General features: G+C 38.4%; 1 protein-coding gene across 1 annotated transcript in view; it reads right to left on the minus strand.

The window, feature by feature from the left end:
* Positions 1-11,752: 11,752 nt before the first annotated feature.
* LOC104161732 (zinc finger SWIM domain-containing protein 6-like) overlaps positions 11,753-21,245 on the minus strand; it is a gene marked incomplete at its 3' end in the record, with an annotated part of 16,048 nt that continues 6,555 nt past the window's right edge. The window contains exons 3-4 of the mRNA XM_009700265.1: positions 12,414-12,562; positions 11,753-11,903 (exon numbers count right to left, since the gene is read on the minus strand). Of these exons, the coding sequence (XP_009698567.1) occupies positions 11,753-11,903; positions 12,414-12,562 (300 nt within the window). The remainder of the gene's footprint in view (positions 11,904-12,413; positions 12,563-21,245) is intronic.

Consider the following 21,245-nt stretch of genomic DNA (forward strand, 5'->3'; position numbering starts at 1 on the left):
TCCCTCCCCCCTGCCCTGAGTGTGTGTATTTGCCTGTATTTGTATTTCTTTCTCCTTCTGCACCCTAAGCGTCTTCCCCCTCCCCTGGCATCTGCTTCATTCTGGCTCTTTCCATTCACTGGTTCCTGTCCTGCTCCTAGCACTCAAAAGTCTGAGGAAAATGTTCACTTGTGCCCACATTTTTACCACACGCCAACTGGAAGGAGCCTGGAGGATATTCTTTGTATTTCACTGATGCTGCTCAGTGGAAGCCCCCCCGAGCTGGCCCTTAAATGTCACCACCAACCTGAAGGCTTACACCAGTCTCAAACAAGAGATTCTCTATTTTCTGTCTAATGCCTCCCATCTGGGGAAACCACTGATCACACTTATCCCTTACTGCAGATAAGGCTTACAGAAAAATGAAGGGCAGCTACTTGTAATTTGTGGGGAAGGTATCTAAATACATTTCCACTGACTTCAGCCTGGAAACTGCTGTTGGCAACAGTCTATACTCAAAAGAAGTTTCCCAAAATACACTCCTGGCATTCTCCAGTTTACCGTTTTGACTAGATTTAATGATGTCAACAATGCCACCTGCAATATGAACAATGTCTCATTAAATGCAAAAAAAAAAAAATAAATGTGTTTGTGCTTACATACTCCGTTTTTCTCTGTAACACAGCTCGCTCTCTTCTTCCCGTCTCCCTTTCCCCAGGCACCAGGTATCTTTTCATACGGGTCCTCATGGGCTCACACTTCTTTCCCCACAAAATACATGCTACTAAACCAGAATTAAAGTTCTAATTTGGACCCCTTGGCTGCGACCTACATCTTCCTGATACAGAACTCCTCACAGCACAGTGGCAAAATGATCACAACCTAATATACAAAAATTTTTCCCTCAGAAGATAATTGGAAAATAAGACATACTGTGACTGCAATTTGATATTAATTTCACAAGGGAATGAATATTAGAACTGTCATATTGCAGCAAGCAATTGCCTATTTTGGTTCCACACTAACCCTCTAGAACTGGAAAAAGCCACCTTTGCCAAAACAGACCTTCAGTTCAGACAGCTGTACTTTGAAAATGCACGGTTGTCATTCATCTTCAGTGTGCCTCACCCCACTGGAAAAATAGGTTACATTACTGTTTCACCCAATGCATGCCTGCATTGTAGGTACATGGGAACACCAGCACTTTTGTGTTTCTCAGTAGACATCCATACCTTTGAATTCATGGGGGAGAAAGGGACAGTGTGCCTTTACACCAATTAGGATTTAAATACGCAAACTGAAAAACATTATATATTCAGTCACTGTAAAAGTAGATGTAGTAATTACACATCCTGTATATGGATGTATTCATGAAACCAAATGAAGTGCAAGGAATGTCTACAGACTCTCCGGAGAGATTCATCACTGCTCAGTTTTCATAAATCCCATCGTATTTTACTCTTGCCTAAGTAAATGGGAAGGTGGTGATGGGAACAGTTTTAGTGGGGGGCTGCAACACAGACCAAAATGGAAGATCCAGTATACAATTCCATTTGATTACACTCTTCCCAAGAATCTGTTTTTCCTAGAAATATTATGCTACTTTGTCAGGGCTGCTGTGTAGCTAAGCTTCGATCAGCATGTCCTCATCTACAATACCTATGTAATCAATAGCGGAGACTTGGTCTTTGCTTTGGAATTTTACATTTAATATGGTTAAGATCAATCCATTCATTTGCAAAATTAAAATATGAAAGAAACAGATGCACATCTACTGTGACATTTCTTTGCCCTTCCCATTAATGCACATCTCTTTCTTAAGAAAGATAAAAGCCCATAATCTACCAGGTTAGTATTATTTGATCATTTCAAAGAAAGTGAAGCCAGGTAATCAAGATCATTCCCTTTGTGCAGACAGACAAATCAGCTTCAGCACTTGCTGCACACTTGCCACAGTGCCCCACTTGAGCCCAAACAATTCTACTACAAAAGCAACATTTTCCAGCATTGGAAGTGCCAGAATAGAAACAATATTAGGAGACAGAACCTATGACCCCCTTATAAGTAGAAGTATCAGCAAAGGATTTTAAAGTGGTTTACATCTGTTTTTTAAACACATACACACTTTCACTGGGATAGCCACTTGGAAACCTCAAAGAAGGTAATGTATGGTATTTACTTCTTCTCAACGAGAAGGACAAGTGCCTTCAGGATGACTGGCAAAGCCACGTCCCTCCTCCAGGCACAGAGAGATCTCCATTAGAACAAAGTATAATCAGAAGTCCCACTGGGGAACACTCCAATTAAACAGTTGCTTTTATGGAATAGTGAAGATCGGTAAAGCACTTCAGTGCTGTTTTCTCCTTGATAAGAACCCCAAGGAAAAGTCCTCTCAGCATTCAGTTGGATCCAAGTTGCAAATTTATTCATAAAAACAATTCCTTAATGCATTCTGGTTTCTCTGTGCAGACCAGGGAAAAAAAGCTTTCTATGGGTGCTGTGTTTCTTGGAGAACAAAGTGTTTCGTTTTGCTCTAATTCATTCTATTACTGAATTAAACTTTGATGTATTAGTCTTGACAAGTGCTTCATGCTGATTGTATTGTGTATGATAGTATAATCACTCCCCATGCATTTCACACTAGCTGGCTGATTAATACAATAGATTACCTGCAGCACTGATGGCAAGAGGGAATCATTGCCCTTCTGCACACTAAACTCCAAATATGCATTAGAGGGAACGGAGGTGCAACCCAGGGACTAAAAAAAAAAAAAGCCTAATTCCTTAAGTTTCCCTTTCTCTCTTGCTACATACTGCTGCTCCAAGGGTTAAAGGTATACATGCATTCGGCTGCAAGGAAATGGGTATTTACATATTGAGATTCTATTTTAAGCTATCATCAACTACATGCTCTGATCTCTGTGTGTCAAGTAATGAAAACTCCTGCTCTTGTATTCCTAGGTTTTCAACTTTTAGCACAATGGAGAAAGGAACTAACCAAGCACTTGCATAATCAAGGTTATGCCTTTTTGAATTTAAGAACTGCTGCATCTCTGCAGACACTGTGCCATTTGACCAAAGGGCTTCATATAAGAACAGAAGTTTGCTTGAAAGGTGCAGTTTACAGCCTAAGACTACGATCTCCCTAAGAGAGCACTTAGGATCTGTCACATGTCCATTAGATGCCTCTCTACGCACATGTAGTACCCTATAACCTAACCACTGAAGCAAGGCATGGGCTAGTAGCCTACAAAGCTAGAGGAAAGTATAAAGCACCTGCAAATGAATCTCATTTATTAACTTCCCTAATATTCACAAAACCATTCATTTTTTCACAAAACAAACAATTGAGAGTAAAAGCACTACTAATGCTACCACAAATAGTACCAAAATACTCCTTTATGAGCATGTTAACATAATTTTAAGTAGTTGCCAATATTTACAGCTAGGTGATGAACAGAAAGCATGTTCCTGCTCAAAATAGAGATCACATATTTTACCAAATATTTTAACTGGTAATACACTCTCAGCAGTCACACTCTATTTTCTTTGACAATTTCCACCAGAAAAGTTCATATGACTACAAACTATAAATACACTAATCTACCTCTATTTAAATTTATCATTGAGATTAATTCCTCTCAGTTAATTTTTTTAGGAAGATGCAAAATCAGGAAGTTTGGTAAGTTTGTCAAACAAAACAAGGTATTTATAAAAGAAAGAGATGAAAATACCTCTCTTTTTAAACAGTGGAGCAAGTGCAAACATTTCCTTGCATAGTGCAAAGCTCAGAAAAAAGTATGACTGCACAACTATGCTCATAGAATGTAAATAACTCACTGTAACTGGCCAGAAGAACACATTCTGATTGTCTAGTCTGAATTTCTTCGTACTCAGGTTTCCTGAGTTACTTCCGTCTTCCACTGCAAAAGCAACTGTTGAGTTTTTACAAAAACAGCCTACTTCAATTAAGATTTCTAATACAAGAATCTAGTACAGCTCATGATTAGCTGATCTACTGCCTGGCTACCACAACTCAAAATTCTAAGCTTATTTCTAGTTTTCTACTTAAATTCAGCCAGCTCCAACTACAATTTTCAGCTACCTTTTGTTTGCTTGGCAGAAGTTTCTTCCCTGACCATTTTTCAGTTTACGTAGGTATCTTAGATTATGAAGGATCTCCTTTGTCTTGCTTTGACAGATCCAAGCAGACTGAGATTCTTGCACGCCTCACTTTAAATTACCTTTCCAATTTTTCAGTTATTTTTCCAGTATCCATTCAATACAGAAAACTGGAAAATATCATAAGGCTCAATTGCTGGATCACAATAAAGGTCAGAGAAATCAGCAAAGATTCAGTTATTCCTCTCCATAAATCTATTACTTCTCTCTAGTGTTAGTATTTATTAGAAGTGGTATTTGAAAATTATATGGCAGCTTCATGTTACTCAAGTATTAATGAAGAGTGAGAGGAAGGAAAAAGGTAATGCTAAGTATCAGCTTGGGCTCACAGTAAAACTCTGCCCTTAATCTTGGCAGTCATGATTCCACAGTTAGGGTCACAGTAAGTTTTGTATCAGCTCCAATACAAAACAATTTTTTTAGGACGTTTATATGTGAAACAATTCAACAGCTTAGAAATAAAAACTTCAAAAAGTGTTTTAATGTGGGTATTTCAAGAAATTTGGCTCCTGCTGTAAAAGTACTTTCCTTCCAACTGAACTAAATGGAAACCCAAACTTTCTGTATGGTATTAAAAATAAGCCCCTCAAGCGACGCTTATAGACTAAAGTTAATTACTTTCACCATTATTCCTCAAATCTGATAAATGCCACAGGAAAGAATACCCTCTTTGAAAATAGCTCCCACTTACTGTCATACTCTGGCCTCATATACCCTCATTTCAAATACCATTATGGTACATGCCAATAACAAAGGAGGAAGGAAATCATCCTCAGAGAAGATCGACAGAATCCATCTTCACAGAACTGCAGCCTGGCTTCATTCACCAGGAAAATGAAGGTGACAGCAACAATCAAGACACTCCAGGGCCATGACAGCAATTTCTTTAAGTTGTCATCCATAACTCAGGCCTTAAAGCAGCAAAACTGTCTTGTGATGCTAACTCAGAAGTATGGTTAATTTAGTGCCTCCAATACCACAAATCATTCAAATACAGTGACATACATTAACAGCTTACTCTGTGTAACCTTCAGCGCATGAAACGAAGGCACTCGTGTTTCGCAACCGTATGGCAACCACACCACATCAGCTAAGACTAAATAAAAGAGGAAGATTATCAATTAAGCAATGACAGCCTACTGGGTATGATACAGCTGAAGACACATATGTGTAAGATACCACTCTACCTAGAAGTCCCACGATGAAAGATCAAGGGAAATGTTGCAAAGCATGGTGCATCCCACCTCCTTTGAAATCTAAGTCTTCTTACAGCTTTCACTTTAAGGCCAGAAATGTACTACGTGCAATTGATTAATCTAAACTTAGAAATTTGAAGTTGACTTTATTCTCTACAGGTGTAGGACACAGGTACTCTCCTTAGCCTTAAGACAGAACATGATCCATTTAGAACACCAGATACTCAAAGAAACAATGAAAATATGGCTATAGGTTTGGCACTCAAATATGAAACTTAAAGAGTCTTGCTGTACCATTTTTGAAATATCATCAAAAACTGGGAAAAGTGAGTATTTCTACTGCATAGCTGATCCTAAAAAGGGATTGTACGAAGTATGTAGCTCCAGAAAAATGGTATTAGAGCTCAAAAACTGTAATGAATGCTTAACTTTAGTGATTCTTTTTCATGGCAGCCCTGAAGTAGTCATGAAATCTGGCATCAGGAAGGAATTTCTCCAGGGGCATACTGGCAACAACCCTAGCTGCTTTTGTGCTTTTTTCCCCTCCACTTAAGTATTAAGCATAGATAATCTGTTTAGAACAGCTGGTATGTCCCATTCATACAAGTTTGTCTCTAATTGCAACGGGAAGGAATGCCTGAGACAGAAATACACATGGAGAATAGCTTCATTTAGTTCAGGTTAAAGGAATCTAACTTCGTATTTTCTAGACATGAATATAAACCTCTATCAGAAAAATTCAAAGTGGTTTCCAAAAAAAAAAAAAAAGGTATTATTTAACACTCAATCATTAGTTTGCTTATGGCAAACTGGTAATTAAATCTCTCTTAATTAATCTTACAATGATTCCTTGCCTAAACTCAACATTTAGAATTCAGTTTTAGATGAGTAGCAAAGTGTTACTAATAAAAATTTAGGCATGATCCTTCAGGAAATACTGTGCTATTTCTCTACATGACATGACCTGGTAAAATGATATTTTAGTTTTAAATTTTAACACAAAAACGTGTCACTCTAATCCAGAAAGTGGCCAAAGTATCAGCAAATGTAAACTCAAAGTAGACCACCAGGCTGCTCCAACATCTACAAAGAGGCCCACAACAGGGCAAAGTGCTAGTGAAAAACTACTAGACTACTAGAACTACTAAGGCAAAGGCATGTTATTCCACTCAGGAAATGCCTTTATGACAACACCACATTTAGTATGCATAACAGAAAGGATTCTAAGGATGTCATCCAGGGAAGCTTTATCCCATGAATGAGGCTCATGGCAATATCATGAGAGGTTCCTACACTTAAAAATTTTAGATACCAACAAGTGGTTGAGGCAGACAGGAAAGGCTTATGCATTAAAATGTGGAGACTACCCAGTTGGAAGTACAGAATACCTTTTAAGTTCTCCTCAACACCATAAAATAAAAGCACCAACAGAGACCAGGATCAGCATGAGGCAAACCAGAACACTTCGCCAGTTTTATCCACTGCCCTGCCTTCCAAGAGCTCTTTGGACATGACACAGCCATCATATTTTTGTTCCACAAGAAACTAACCCTTGAGTTAAAACAGCTCTCCTCCCCCTTAAATAGTTCTTAAATATCAAAATGGAGGAAATCTACTAGAAATGTTTGTTTTGAAACATGCAAGTTATGTTAAGTTTCTTCACCACAAAGGCAAGCAAAAGGATATAAAGATACTGAAAATGGTAGTTCACAAAAAAAATCTGATCCTGTAATCTACACATTGACAAGCTGTTGGGCTCCATCAGTCCACCAAGCAGTAGATACTTGTCTTAGATTCTTCTACTTGACTGCTTTCATCAGATTAAGCATCTGGGATTTAATTTAACAGTTTCAGCTTTATTAAGCTGTCACAAGAGCAGCCCCGCTTTGATAACAGTAGCTGCTCCAATTATGGCTTGGTTTAGGGTTGACAAGTATAATGATTCATTCGTGGCACATGAGAAGCAATAAAAGGTTGTTTTGCATTACAGCTTTAAAAATGTGGGCACTTTTTTCATTTAATTTGTCACTTAGCTTTTGCTAAGAGGACATTTAAATTGCAGTAAAAGGCAAATGGGGCTTTTAGTTTAAATGTAATCCCCATATTTAAATGATCTGTAATGGCGCAGTGTTCAAGTGGGAACACTATTGTTTCACAGTGGGCCCTGATGGTGACATGTGACATTTGTATTCAGGTCCTGTATTATCCATGTGGCTAAAGGGCTTCCAATTTCATTTCACAGCCAGAAACCTGCAGAAAACACCAATTAACTTGCAGATCCCACTTGCCGACAACACTCAGCCTCTTCCCGATGTCTGGCATCTGGCAGTGCTCAACATTTAATTCCAAAGCAGAGCCTCGCAGCCATCATGATCCCTGGGCTGGTGCACAAAGTCAAATTTTCCTCTACTTTAAGGAAATCTTTTCAGTTTCGTAGAAAACAAACAACTTTTACTTAATTGTTCATGGATGAATACTAATGAATTACTGCTGTAGTAAGATTGCATGATCCATTTTTTCCCCTCTAGACTACAAAGAAGGTTAACTGACCTCTTCTTCAAATCAGAGATCTCAGCTCAACAGGCACCAGTAGATATTTACCGTGCATTTCCATATCCCCTCATTTTCCCAATGCAATTTAATTAAAAAGGCAAACCAAGGGGCTTCAGATAATTAATCATTCTGACATACTGAAGTCTTCAACCATAGTCACCAAGAGTTAAAGATCAGCACATGAAATTTATCTACTGAGACACCATTTAAACAGTAACAACATGAAGAATTCCAACTCCACTCTAAACTCTGGAAAGAAGATTCATGTGTTTCTGTGAGAATTTGGAAGTGTTCACCAGTGCTTCACTGAAGTTGCACCTATACTTCTCATGCTAGAAGAATCTGAGCAAGCCTTACAGCTTTGACCTGTAATCTTGATCTTTCCAATACTCCACCTTTGGAGTTCCACAAGTAGCATTTAGCTCAACCCATTCTTTGATGTACAACTGGGGAATCTGCTGAGCATAATTATTATTTTCTTCCTTCTGATCTAAAGGCTCTAAAAATCAACTAGTTAGTTATGTGTAAGTTTTTTTCTTAACTTGAGGCTTTTGAATCACAAATTGCTTACAGAATTAGGACTTTGTATTAGAAATTGACCAGGTTCATACTTCACATCTAAGTATTCGCAGGTTTTGGGCATGGGTTTTGGTGGGGTTTTTTGTTTGTTTTTTTTTTTTCTTTTTAAATCAGAACCTTCAAACATTCAAACCCAATCTGACTTGTACTGAAGTTAACAATTTACCATAAACTTCAGCAAAAAAAAGATCAGAGCCCAGTGTGTCCTTCCAGTAACCTTGCCAATGCCCAGCGCCAGGCAGGAAGAACCAGTTAAGTTCTAACAAAAGGCTCAAGTGACCCAGTCAAGGAGCAAAGCTGAAGTTATTTAAGTATGCTTAAAAGCCTATGCCAAGATGGAACTGACAAAGTTGTCATATGTCTAGCAGTTGGCAGACAGCATACCAGGACAAGCAAGCCTTTACTGAGCAGAATTTATGTTTACTTACCATTTACATCCTAAAATTCTCTAACTACAATGTTAAATTGCTACCTACCTGTGAAATAAATGGGATCATAGATAAAACTTTTAAAAAACACCTATGTCACTTCCAGATTATGCTCAACAGATAATAACAAAAGTATGCAAAGGCCTGTCTCACTCCTTTTATTGATATTTTAGTTCTCTGACATCCTAGAATATGACAAGACATGAAGCCAACATTATTTTAGAACATAACAACATCACTCGCTTAATCCCAATGTCTGAGTTCTCTCTGCCACTGCTAGCACAGATCATATGTTGCAAGGGCCATCCTGCTCTTCCTTCTGCAGTTTGCTATTCTAACTCTGGTCTCCCTTAAAATCTCCTTCAACCTTTCTACATATACTTTTTTTAGATATGCACATTTCACCTGGAAAAAGCAATGCATTTAATTTGAGTGAAACTCAAGGCGAAATCCTATCAAAAACATTGTAGTAGCTTGTAACTTTCACACAAGGTAGGAGCCAAGCTGGAGAGAGTCATCCAAACAGCAATTTTGAGGGAACTTACTAAGCACCAGTGGAAGGAATCCTACTGGTGTAGGGAAATGGGCAGTTCAGCAACATATATATAAGCTGGAGGTCAAAGAAACAAGTTAAGTTCTACTCTTAGCCTACTGAACACCTGAAGTGATTTAAATATACTTACAAATGAAACCATGGTACATGATCAACATATTTGATACTGTTAGAGGTGGCAGAGCAGTTCAGGACTGAAACAACAGGGTCTGCCTCAAATTGCAAATGCAGCAGCTGAGGTATTGCTGAGGCTGGAGGTTGCACTCAGCTTTTTGGTAGTGGCACCTATAATTCTGGCTAAACAGGTAAACTAATCAATTCAATTAATTTAAAATTGAGAGAGAGATTCCACCTTCAGACAGTTGCTGTCAAGAAAACGACGTTAATATGAAACTGATGAAACAGGAAGGGGAGCCACTAAAACAATTATACAAAATCTTTTATGTTTATTGGCAGCATGGGGTAAGACTGCTACAGGTAACAGATGGAGAACACATTTCTGCCTCTCCCACCACCTACCAGCTCAACCCACATAAGCAATGAAGCATGAGACCCTCCAGTTTTCAGTATGGTGGGATACAATTTTGCTGCATACATGTCCAGCTAAGCATGTGCCCTGTTTGGCAAAAACTGTTACTCCTCAACAAGCCAAGGCATCATAAAAATGACATACTAAAAGGCTGTTACAGTTGAAGACAAGTAGTTATATCTACGTCCTCTGAAAGAGTTTTGCCTGCTCTGATATTAAGGCTTTCCACGACACAAGTCTATTATCACAACTAGATAGCTATTGCTTTATTAGCCTAATGCTTCATGTAGAGTGCACATAACTTACACCAAACAGGTTATAACCACTCCTAGCCCCACCATTCAATATGCAATCAGCCACAGTCATCTTTAACCTTTAACAGTGGAAAACATAAGTTTTGCTTTTGACACGTCCTTTCTAAAGAAAGCATGTTATTCTTGCTTGGATTTAATTTCATTTCACCTGATTTTGGACCTTTAAGATATATCAAGAGCATTATGATCTTCGGCTCTCTGCAGTGTTTACATGATGTCCCATAGGGCATCATCTGTAAGGTATTTTTGTTTGTTTGCTATTTAATATTTATTTATTTCTACGTTCCATGCCACCTAAGTCAGATCAGAATACGTCTCAAGACGGACCCTTTTAAGCTTAGACTCGAAATGTCTTTCCAGATTGAATGTGAGCACAGGTAACTACTCCAAGTTCCGTGAACCATAAGGCAATTCCCTTTAGGCTATGTGTCTTCAGCTTGCTTTGAGAAAGTCTCCAAGACAGCATCCAAAACCTTACTACAGTTAAGATATACACATCAATCCCTTCACTCATACACTCAGTGAATTACCTTTTAGAGAAACAAATTAGATTTACCACTGTGTTTTAAGTAATTCAGGTTGACTTTTATCACTTTTATTTTCTCACTTACGCACCAACTCGTTAGTAGTTTGTTCCAGTACCTTATACCTAGGAAAGCAATGCTTGTGCTTACTTAATATTCTTTCCACTCACCTCCCCATCTTTAAAATATTGGTGACACTTCTGTTCAAGTTGTTTTGAATTCCCTCTTCCTAGCACAAATTCCTATAGATTTTGAGAACTTCTGAAGCAATAGTTCAAAAATGTGTTAGCAAGTTTCTGGAACACTTTAGAGCAAGTATCCTCAGACCTTACCAGTTTAAATATTCCTTTCCCATTTCACCTGTGTGCCTGCCTCTGTTGTACAACTAAGTCAGGTATCCGGTCACAACTGACCTTTCTTGCAAAGCAGTGTTAATTGTTTTAGCTCTCTGTTATTTGATCTTCTTTCCTGCTCAGTAATGAACTTCTACTTTACTTTGTTGCTATCTTCTCATACTCTTAATGAATATTCTCTCTTTGCCTTCTATTTCTCGCTAGTTGTGAATTGATTTCTTCCTTAACCTTTCCAGTTTAGCACTAGTGGCTTATATCCTTACCCTCAGTTGTGTAACTATATTTCCAGTCTTTGCTTTATTCTTTTTAGATCCTCAGGTACTTACAACCTGTTGCAATTGTACTTGTGTCATACCATGCTTCCTCGCCTCCAGCTGCAACTGTCTCATGCTGTAGATCAGAAATTCAATTTCACCCAACCTTAACTGAACAAGCAAAACTGCAGAAAACTCTAACCTGTTTTACCTAGTACCACAATAAAGTTTCTCTCCACCTCAAATATGTAATTGTTTCTCCATTATACACATGAACACTTAAATAATTTTGAAGTCTGCGCATTTACCCAGTTCATCCCAGAGCTGCCTATACTTGTCAGTCATTGTAGTTCCTTGTTGCCTCCAAAGTGACAGACGAGGGTCAGCCATGAACTGTTCTGTTATCAACGTCAACATGCGAGCTCCATTTGAATCTCTCATCTTTAGCATCTCTCGCACCTAGGAAACAAGTCTTTTAAGACAAACTTGAAAAAACAAAGAAAATCACAGTACAGGCAATATGCTGCAGTGTTAAATATTCCACCTCTGTTAAATAAGAAATGTAAATTATATATGTGAAATTTTTAAGTAGAAAGAGTAGTCTACCTGCCCAATTTTAACAATTTTTTGTTTCAGTATCCCATAGCAATTCTTCAAAGACACTTCTTCCACAAATAATTCACAGTTGTATTATGCAAACTGCTACAAGACTAATTTCTACAGGTTCCTCCAACATTCTGGGGATGGGAAGGAATAGAACAGCAAAGCTGCCAACGGCTGAAATGTTACACTGATCAAGACACACCAGACTGCAGTCCATCGGTGTACAACTCATTATTAAGTTGCCATCACATTCCCAAGCCTTTGTCTTGTTTTAGAACAACAGGACTTTGAGTAAGACACAAACAAGTACAGACTGGCTTGGAGTGGGGAGAGAAAAAAGGGAAGGTTTAGAGTACTCCAACACACCTTTGCAAAAAGCAAATTGAGCTGCTTCCCTGATCCATGGTATCCACCCTGGGAGAGGAAGAGTTTAACCTGTTCTTGGACCTGTTCCTCATCCAAATGCCAGCAGTTTTCATCATCTATGCTAGCACCTGCTGTTGGGTCAGGAGCACCTGCAAACAGCAAGAAAAGAAATCATTATGTTCTGTACAAAGAGAGGTTCCTGGGTCCACAGGAGCACACTACTGCAGAGCTTTTTGGATTTGTGTTTTGTCCTGATTTGTATGTCTTGGCTAGAATCAAAATATTCTTTAAAATGGACTTATATTTCTCCTGAGTAGTCTTAAGCACTTAGAAATCATAGCCTGTAAAAAGGTATTTAAATAAATAGTATTTTCTAACAAAACATTAAAATCAAGTTGAGCTTTTCTTCATCCCATCTCAGCAGCTATACTAGAATGCTTTTACAAAGGAAATTAGACTCTGTATAGTATTTCCACAGCTGTGATGTTAAAATCACTCTCGCCAAAACACTTGTGAAATTCAGCAACCTTCAGCAATCTCACCCAGGTTTAAGTGACTGCTAGTGAGCACTGCTATTGATGAACATGAGGAAAATCATCACCTCTCTGCCTCTGAGCTGTGACAGCTCTGCAAAGCTAAACAAAGAGTAAAAAAAAAATCCCCAAACAAATCCAAAGTCTTAAAGCACTAAAGGCATTTCCATCATCAGTAAGAGTTACAGCTGTGTAAGACTATGGAGCTTCCAAAGGAGCATTTTTACATAGGCAACATAATCAGCACAGGGTCAAAACAGAGCAACTCTACTTGAATTAGCCTAGTGTGAACTGAAGTCACTAGATTTATATCAGGCAGGGCTTTGGCCCCAGGTTGCTCTAACTCAAATTTTGAAGTTCAGATCAGTGATTTTCCACCAGTGGCCTCTTCTAAAGGCTGACAAAATAAACTAAAACAAGTTCTTGCACCATTTAGCAATCTATACTTTTCTGAAGAAGCCTGTACCTCCACTGGATATTTTTTAAAATGTAATCAAACTGAAAAGGCTGAAAAGCACTTATCTAGACTGTCAGGGAAACAACTCAAGGTACTGCATCACTACACCACATGTAAGGTACTTTAAGCATGCGCAAGATTCAAGTTAACTTGACATTTTGATTTTGGACTTGTCACAAATGTGTGATCTCTATCTCTGTTAGATTTTGAGAAGATGTTAGAATTGGAATCACATTACACTATCTATCACTTTTAAATCTGAGTCCATATTACCCCTGTACATCCCCCACCCCCCCTCCAAAAAAAGGGATACTAGCAGGAAAGGAAAATCACATAGCCAGATTTGTAAAAAATTGCTTTTTCAAAGAAGTCTTGAGAACTTGAAAAGCAAGTATAGCTACAAGTCTTCAGAGGTATAGGAACTAAACATTGATTCTATCAATTCAAGCCTTCATTTCACAATTGTAGCTCTGCCATGCAGGTGAAGCTTTTGAGCAGTTGCAGGGAATGCTGGAATCTTTACTCAATGAAAATACAACTGGAAGATTTAAAGAGTCAGAGGGATATCCTGTCTACTAGTTGCTCAGAAAGTAAAAAGTATCTTTCAGCTCAGCAACTTCCTAAACTGCCTCCAACTCCAGGGCCTACAGCTGGGCACACTGCACTGCTCTATGTGTGTGTGTGTATATATATAAAACATATACATATATAGATTAATAACAAATTGTGTCTTTGAAGATGTGAATGAACTCTCCTGCCTTCCACAGGAATCATCATAGTGCCTCAGAAGGCAGGAATCAAGTCCAAGACAGTACAAAAACCAAGGAATAAAAAAACCTCCACTTCCATCTTTAGTAGGTTAGTTTTAAGGGACTTTTAATTCAGCCAGCTACACAAAACACATACTGCTAAGTCTTCAATTGCAAAGAATGAGATAAAAAGGGAAATCAAGCCACATGAGAACAAGCAGTGCAGCTGTTACACAGACCCAGGTTTGCAGTATCACTTTGCAAATAGTTTAAATATTTCAGTGCTTTAAAACAGAGAAAAGACCTGTGAAAAGGAACTATATAAAAGCACCAATATACACTTATATTTATCCCTCAATTTAATGGAGATTTATCTTTAAATAATCTTGGTATGGTTACTTTTAAATTGAATTAAAAATAGCCTGAGATTCCTCAGCTAAGCTTTCCTATTTAGGAAAAGAAAACAAAATTCCTTCCGTAACCGTTTACATTTTATCAAAAGCTCATCAGTCAGTTTGTGCTAGAAGGTTAGATTTCAACACAGCTACCGCAGATTCTTTAACAACAGGGTTTCTTTACAGGAATGAGGGCGCCTGCCGCCCCAGGCCAGCAGCACTGCCCCCACCAAAGCCTCTTCTCCCAGCATGATCCCAAACATACCTTCCCCAAGGGCTCAGCATCACTATACTTACACCAGCATTATTTTCATGCCAGTAGGCTAGAAGACTGGAAAAGTTGAAGACACCAAGCCCTACAATGCTGTTCAGCATAGTACTACAGATAGGTCTGACTCGGAGCAATTTTTTTCTTAAAAGATCTTTTACAGGCTACACTCAAAATGTGTACTACAGTACAACCAAAATTTTTAATTGGGATGTGTAAAAAAAAATTTCATCATACATGTAACCAGCACCAGCTACAGTTGTAATTCACCGATCTTTCAACACCATTGGCAGTGTTCTGCAACAGCCATGGACTAACAAGGCATGGAGACAGCATGTCCGATCCGGTATGAGTCCAAACCACTCACTTTCCCACCACAGCAGCAGCCCAGCTTCCTAGTAGTGCGGCTGGGGAAGCCTCAGCTTCCATGGCCTATGGTCACGCTTGTTTTAGTGTCGAGACACAACCACCTCCATGTCTCTGAACCAGGCACTTTTCAAGATCATCACATCCACTTGCAGTCAGGTGAACACTCATTGATCTAGCCTGTTTTCTCTCCCACTCAAACACAGATCACTCTTGAGCAACAGACAGGATTCCTACACTGCCACTTTCTTCTGAAGTCATGGGACCTGATGCGTAGACAAGAAACTATATGGACAAGCAACAGAAGGGAGCTGCCTCAGGAGCTGCGAGATGAAGTCCCAGCAACAGCCATCAAGAAGGCTCAGGCTCAACATTGAGCTGAAGGTTCAGCCCAAAGGTGGTGGCTTTGCTCAGGGTGTGGCATGGCCCTGAACGGGCAGCACGAGGCTTTAGCAGATGGACAGTCTGGCTGCGGGGAGGAACATGGGTAGCCCTGAATTTCATCTCCGCAGCACAGATCGGTACCAAGACCAAAGCCTGCTCCTCACTTTTAAACCAGGGATAAGTAGTATTATGTGCTTTAGAGAGGTGTCATGAGGATAAATTAGTTCACATTAGAACTATGAAAGTGAAAAGCACTGTATAATTATACTAAATATTAGAACCTGTAATTAAACTGTATCAGTTTATAGACACTAACATTAATTTCCCTTCCACAAATCTCTGGCTTTTTTAACTTCTGTTGTGACTGGTCTTTGAAATAGGTTTTATGTCATGTACTTACAGTTAAGTACAATAAATAAAGTATTTATACTCAGTATACAGATACAGCCATACATACTTACTCATGCTCTTTTAGCAAAATTACTAAATTGCAATCTTAGCAATCAAAGCAGGAATATTGTGCGGAATTGTTTGTAATACCGAATATCCAAATAAAATTGAAAACAGGGTAACAGCCTTTAAATATTTATGGTCATAGCAGGTTACATGTTAAATATAATCAACTTCCAAGTTCTAAGCAGCAGAAGCATTTAAAAAAATACACACTTTGATCCTTTAAACAGCAATTCTAAGAGTAACTGCTTTCAAAATGAGCAACCACATTCAAGAACTCGTGTTGTATATGAAGGACGTAACCTCAAAAAGTAAGCAGAAGCAAAGCAAGGGGTATTGACTAAAATAGGCTAAGAATTGCCTATATTTCAAATACTCAGGTGCAGATCAACAGTGAAATTTGGTTAAAACAACAGAAAGCAGTCTTTAAGGCAAACTGCTTCCCTGATCTTTATTTCTCAAGAATCACAAGAGTTATCTTCAAATGAAACCATGCCAAATTACTCACTTATAGCCATACCAAAACTTTTTTGAACTTCATTTTATAAAAATCTTAATTGAGGTATACAAATGACCTGTAGATCAGATAAATTTTATTAAATGTCACCCCACAGCAGCATTAAGGAGAAGCAGATGCGGAAAAATTTTTCCAAATAAAAAACATGATTTACTGAGTACTATGCAAAGATAGAATTGTCCCACCTAGAAATCAATACTGCTGTATGCTGATTCACAACAGAATAGTAATTGATTTTATAAACTTAGTGTTCTCAGAATTATTCTAAACAATAAATATATAAAACCAAAGATTATAAAATTAATGATTCAAGAATATTATCATGCCTTTGATTCCCCAAATGATTCAAAGTTTAGACATAAGTCACTTAATCTTGTACTTAATTTCAGAACTCTTGGGTGGAATACAGCACCTGTTCAGCAGTGAACAGCATCAAACAAAAACAGCAACTGCTGTGAAGCAGCCAGTGCTAACAACAGAAAATATGAAGACAGGACAGGGTACACTAAGTTGCTGAGGTAAGTTAATAAACCCCTAACAAATTTTTAACTTCCAAAAAGTTCTTTCGCTTCTATCTGCACATACAAGAACTTATCTGTTGACGATATCTAACCTCTCCTGCTAAAATCCAGGTCTCAGAAACATTACATAGGAATAAGTTTCGAAGTCTAGCTCTGTGTGGTAGATAAAAGAACTTCCTTATCAGTAGAGATCAGCATGCATTATTTTCATTTATTTTTACCTTCCACATCTATATAACAAGTTTTATTTTGATGTTTAATGTATCCGAAAAAACCTTTCTGAAAAATATTAATGTCATAAATTAGTTTTTCATGTGATCAAGCTTTCATTTTATTTTACATTGTACTAATTTACTGCTACTGGGTTTCTGAAGTTTCTCTAGTTTTGGCTAGTCTTGTTGTTACTTCCTTCCCAAATCTGGTTCACTAAACAATTCTCATACTAAGCATTGGAGCACTTCACTTTCATCCTTCTTGAAAGGAAACTCACCTGCAATTTCCTACTTTCTTCTTTTGCAACTAGTCTCTCAAACAATTTTGCCAGTTTAAGTAGGGTCACATGAAAGATTCCACCATTTTTCTAATAATGTATCTTCTTTAACATTAAATATTCCCTTGTGGTAGATCGGCAATACACTGTATTCCGTTGTTCAGCCCTACTCTATCCCACAATTTTCCCCTAAAATCCCCATCATTTCTGTTAAATACCCTAAATTTGTATTAACACATAATCACCTGTACCTCCAGATTGCCCTTCAGAACTTACAATATACAGGAATAGCACTAGATATTCTGAAGTTTTCTTTCAAAGGGATTTTTTTTGGATACATGTTTCCTTCTTGAATGACTCTGTTGGTAGTCCTAATACACGTTACAGAATAATGTTTGCAGAGGATGTACCTAGATCTGCCTGGACAAATACAGAAACAACTACCTAGGTACCTCTGCTTCTGAGAAGACAAATGTAAACTGCTTTTTCCCAGGTCTTCCCTCTTAAATTGAGTTCATCTGCATGTGGCTTTGTACTGGTGGGTGACTCATTGTGAGCTGGAGAATCAGAGAATGGGAGAAAGTCTGGAGAAATTCATACAGTTCTTCTAAGAGCAGAGATTGCAACAGCAGCACTAAACAGGAAAGAAACAGTACAGCTTAAAAGGAGAAAATGAAATCTGTTTGGAGGTTGTCCTCATACAAATAAAAGGCAAACCCTTTTTCACTATGCACATAACAAATCAATACTAATATGACATTAATACACAAACAGACCTTCACCCTCCATGCCCCAATCCTGCAGTTACTTTCCTATTTCCACTCAAATTCTCAGGCACATAGTTTGACCTTCCAATCAATTTAAGTGAAAGTTTCATACCTAAGAGAAGGCAGATCCAAGATGACAAACCCAGTTGATAATCCATTATCCTGACTGTTTCCTTCATAGTCTAACACACCTGCCAGCTTCCTCTGCTACAATGGTACCAAAATTGAGGAGGAAAAAACCCCTCAGCTAAGCAGGACTGAAATCTACATCCTGCGCCCCGAGTTAGCATCCCAAATTGAAACCCAATGTGAAGCCAACAGTTACGCAGCGCATTGACGTCAGGATATTGGTTTGAATACCTACATTAGTCTTCAGTACAGAAGATCAGACCCCACAGATCTCCAGTTTTGAAACCCTCAGGAACATATACAGTTGTAGCAGCGTCCCACGAGAAAATCAGAACACAACAAATCTTTTCAAATGTAAGAGGTGCTTTTTGTGCTCCAAAAACATGCAAAACCCTCTTGTAATGTAATCACCACCAACTGAAAATTAGCATGGCAGATACAGAAAAGGATTCCCAACAAATCACTCCACCCTCCTGAAGAAATTAGTGAATGGACAACACAGTCCCGCCTTCTAACAGCATCCACTTATTTCTTCCTGCCACGAGGCCCAGTTATGAAGCAAGAAAGGATATTGCATCATTTGTATCCATCGAGGAACTTAAAGGGATCTCTCATTTCAAAATCCGTGTCAGTGTAAGTCGCTTCACTAGTTCCCTCAGCAACCTCCTTCACAAGGAAGGCGGCCAAAGCCAGTCATCGAATGCTGCATAAGACAGAATTTTGAGCAAATGAACCATTATCCAATTCAGCTTTTGTGAAAGGAAAGTACTGCAGAGTTGTTCCATCTCCCCAGCCAGCTCATAAACAAGCCAACAAGACCACTGTGGTCAGAACCCTTCAAAGCCCTGGATCATTCTTACATACAAATAAGTAGTATTCAAGAGCTGATTTCTTTGCCTATGGCTGGAAATATATGAAAACTAGAACTAGTACAGCTATCACGAGAGGAGAGAAAAAAATTTTTTTTTAAATTGAAGTTTTATATAAAACCACCCTAAAATTAAAACACCTCTAGGTTACACTGAAAGGAACTTCGTCATTCAGCTCTAGATTCAGGACCTCCCTTTGATCAAAGCTATTTCTGGCGTTTCTGTGCCAGGTGTCCTCTCACTTTTATAAGCAAGTTGTTGTAAGTTTTTCCTCTTCTTTGCTTGTGCTTTCAAGTAGTGTACAATATAATTCCTCCTCAAACACTAGCTTAGTGAGGTTAAACTGTTCAAAGCAAGACCCATCTACAAGTTTGGTATTACAAACTGAATTATCTGCAGCACAGGAGTTATGACAGAGTGAATGGTGATCTTATGCTCACCAGCCTATGCTATGAGAACCAGAGATAGAATTCTTTTGGTTAACTTTATTATTTTTAATTTAAGGAATTTGATTAAAGATCAAAATAACAGAATTACAGTGTGAATCCCAGAAGAACGCTTACTTGCTACATAATCAGAGAAACTTATTTTTTCCTTACAAGAATGCTGCCATTTAACATTGTAAATATTTTTTTAAAAATCAGACCATGGTTTTATCAGAATCTGAGAGGAAATGCAGGAGATTATAGATCTTCTTTTGTAACCAAGCTTTCTTTGGTAACAATAGTTTATTTTCTTATGCTGCCTGGATTTTCTACTTCAGTTTTTTGGTATTTTGTTAATCCCGATCAATAAAGACATACTGCAATCTCATTTACTAGGAAAACAGCAACAGTTATAGGAAACATTTTAGTTTTGTGGATAACTTTAAACTACCCTACTCAAATTCATTATGAAATTTCGTAATTGATCATCAACTTAGCTTTTTGTTTCCTATTCTTTCTGCTATTTGGGCTGTCATATAAACATCAAATGTCTCTCTAAAAATATTTTAAAAGCTAATGAATAATGAGATATTTTCACAATAAGAAAATTGCTGACAAAGACTAGCATACCTATGATTAGTACAATTAGACTTAACACTGATCAAGTCTAAGCACTCTCTGCAACAGCTTGGCATTTCTCTTACATTAGCCATAGTATAGCTAATACAGCCATCATCTGTCCTTCCTTTCTCACCCCTGCCTTCCCCTTTTCTAATCACTCTTGACTGTTTGAATCTGCTGTGCCACCCTCATACTCACTGTAATTCTTCCTTCCCCTCAGTCCCTTACATTCAGGCTATTGACAACTCTCATGTGATACATGCCTTCAGCTTACATCTGAGCATCTTCCTCTATTGCTTAATGTCCTGCATTTGCTTCAGCTTCCCTTCGTTTGCACCCTCACCAGGCAGCTCTGCCAATCACCTTCTCATTACGTTCCATAACAACTCAGAGCAACTGCCTTGCTTCTGGCCACATCCCCATAGCCCCCAAAGCCAAAAAAGAGCCCTGCTCCTGAAAGTCACCTTCTTGCAGCACCACCTGCCTGGGCCTGCCAAGGTCACCAGACCCTAAGGAGAGGGGTCAGGCTGCAGATGAGCCCTGTTATTGGAAAGACTCCTTTCTTTTGCTCTGCCTGTATCTAACACTATATCTAACACACACGTGGTTTTCTTTCTGTAGCATTAAACAGCTTGGTTATGTTTGCAAGTTCTTTGGAATAGTGGTCGTCCCTCTTAAATATCTAACACAGAAGAATTCTTCCTATCAATGAACAAACAAACAAAAAAAGATTTTTAGATACTTAGATAACTTATTCTTCCCCTCTAACCTGCCCTTAACTCTTACAGCTCTAGTCACCTGAGAGGATGTTTCTGTCAGGTGACTTCAGAGGAACTCAGGACCCTAATAAACCAACTGGGTCACCTCAAACCCACAACTACACACTTT

The sequence above is a fragment of the Cariama cristata genome, unplaced genomic scaffold (assembly GCF_000690535.1).
Source record: "Cariama cristata isolate BGI_N322 unplaced genomic scaffold, ASM69053v1 scaffold2625, whole genome shotgun sequence".
Classification (NCBI taxonomy): domain Eukaryota; kingdom Metazoa; phylum Chordata; class Aves; order Cariamiformes; family Cariamidae; genus Cariama; species Cariama cristata.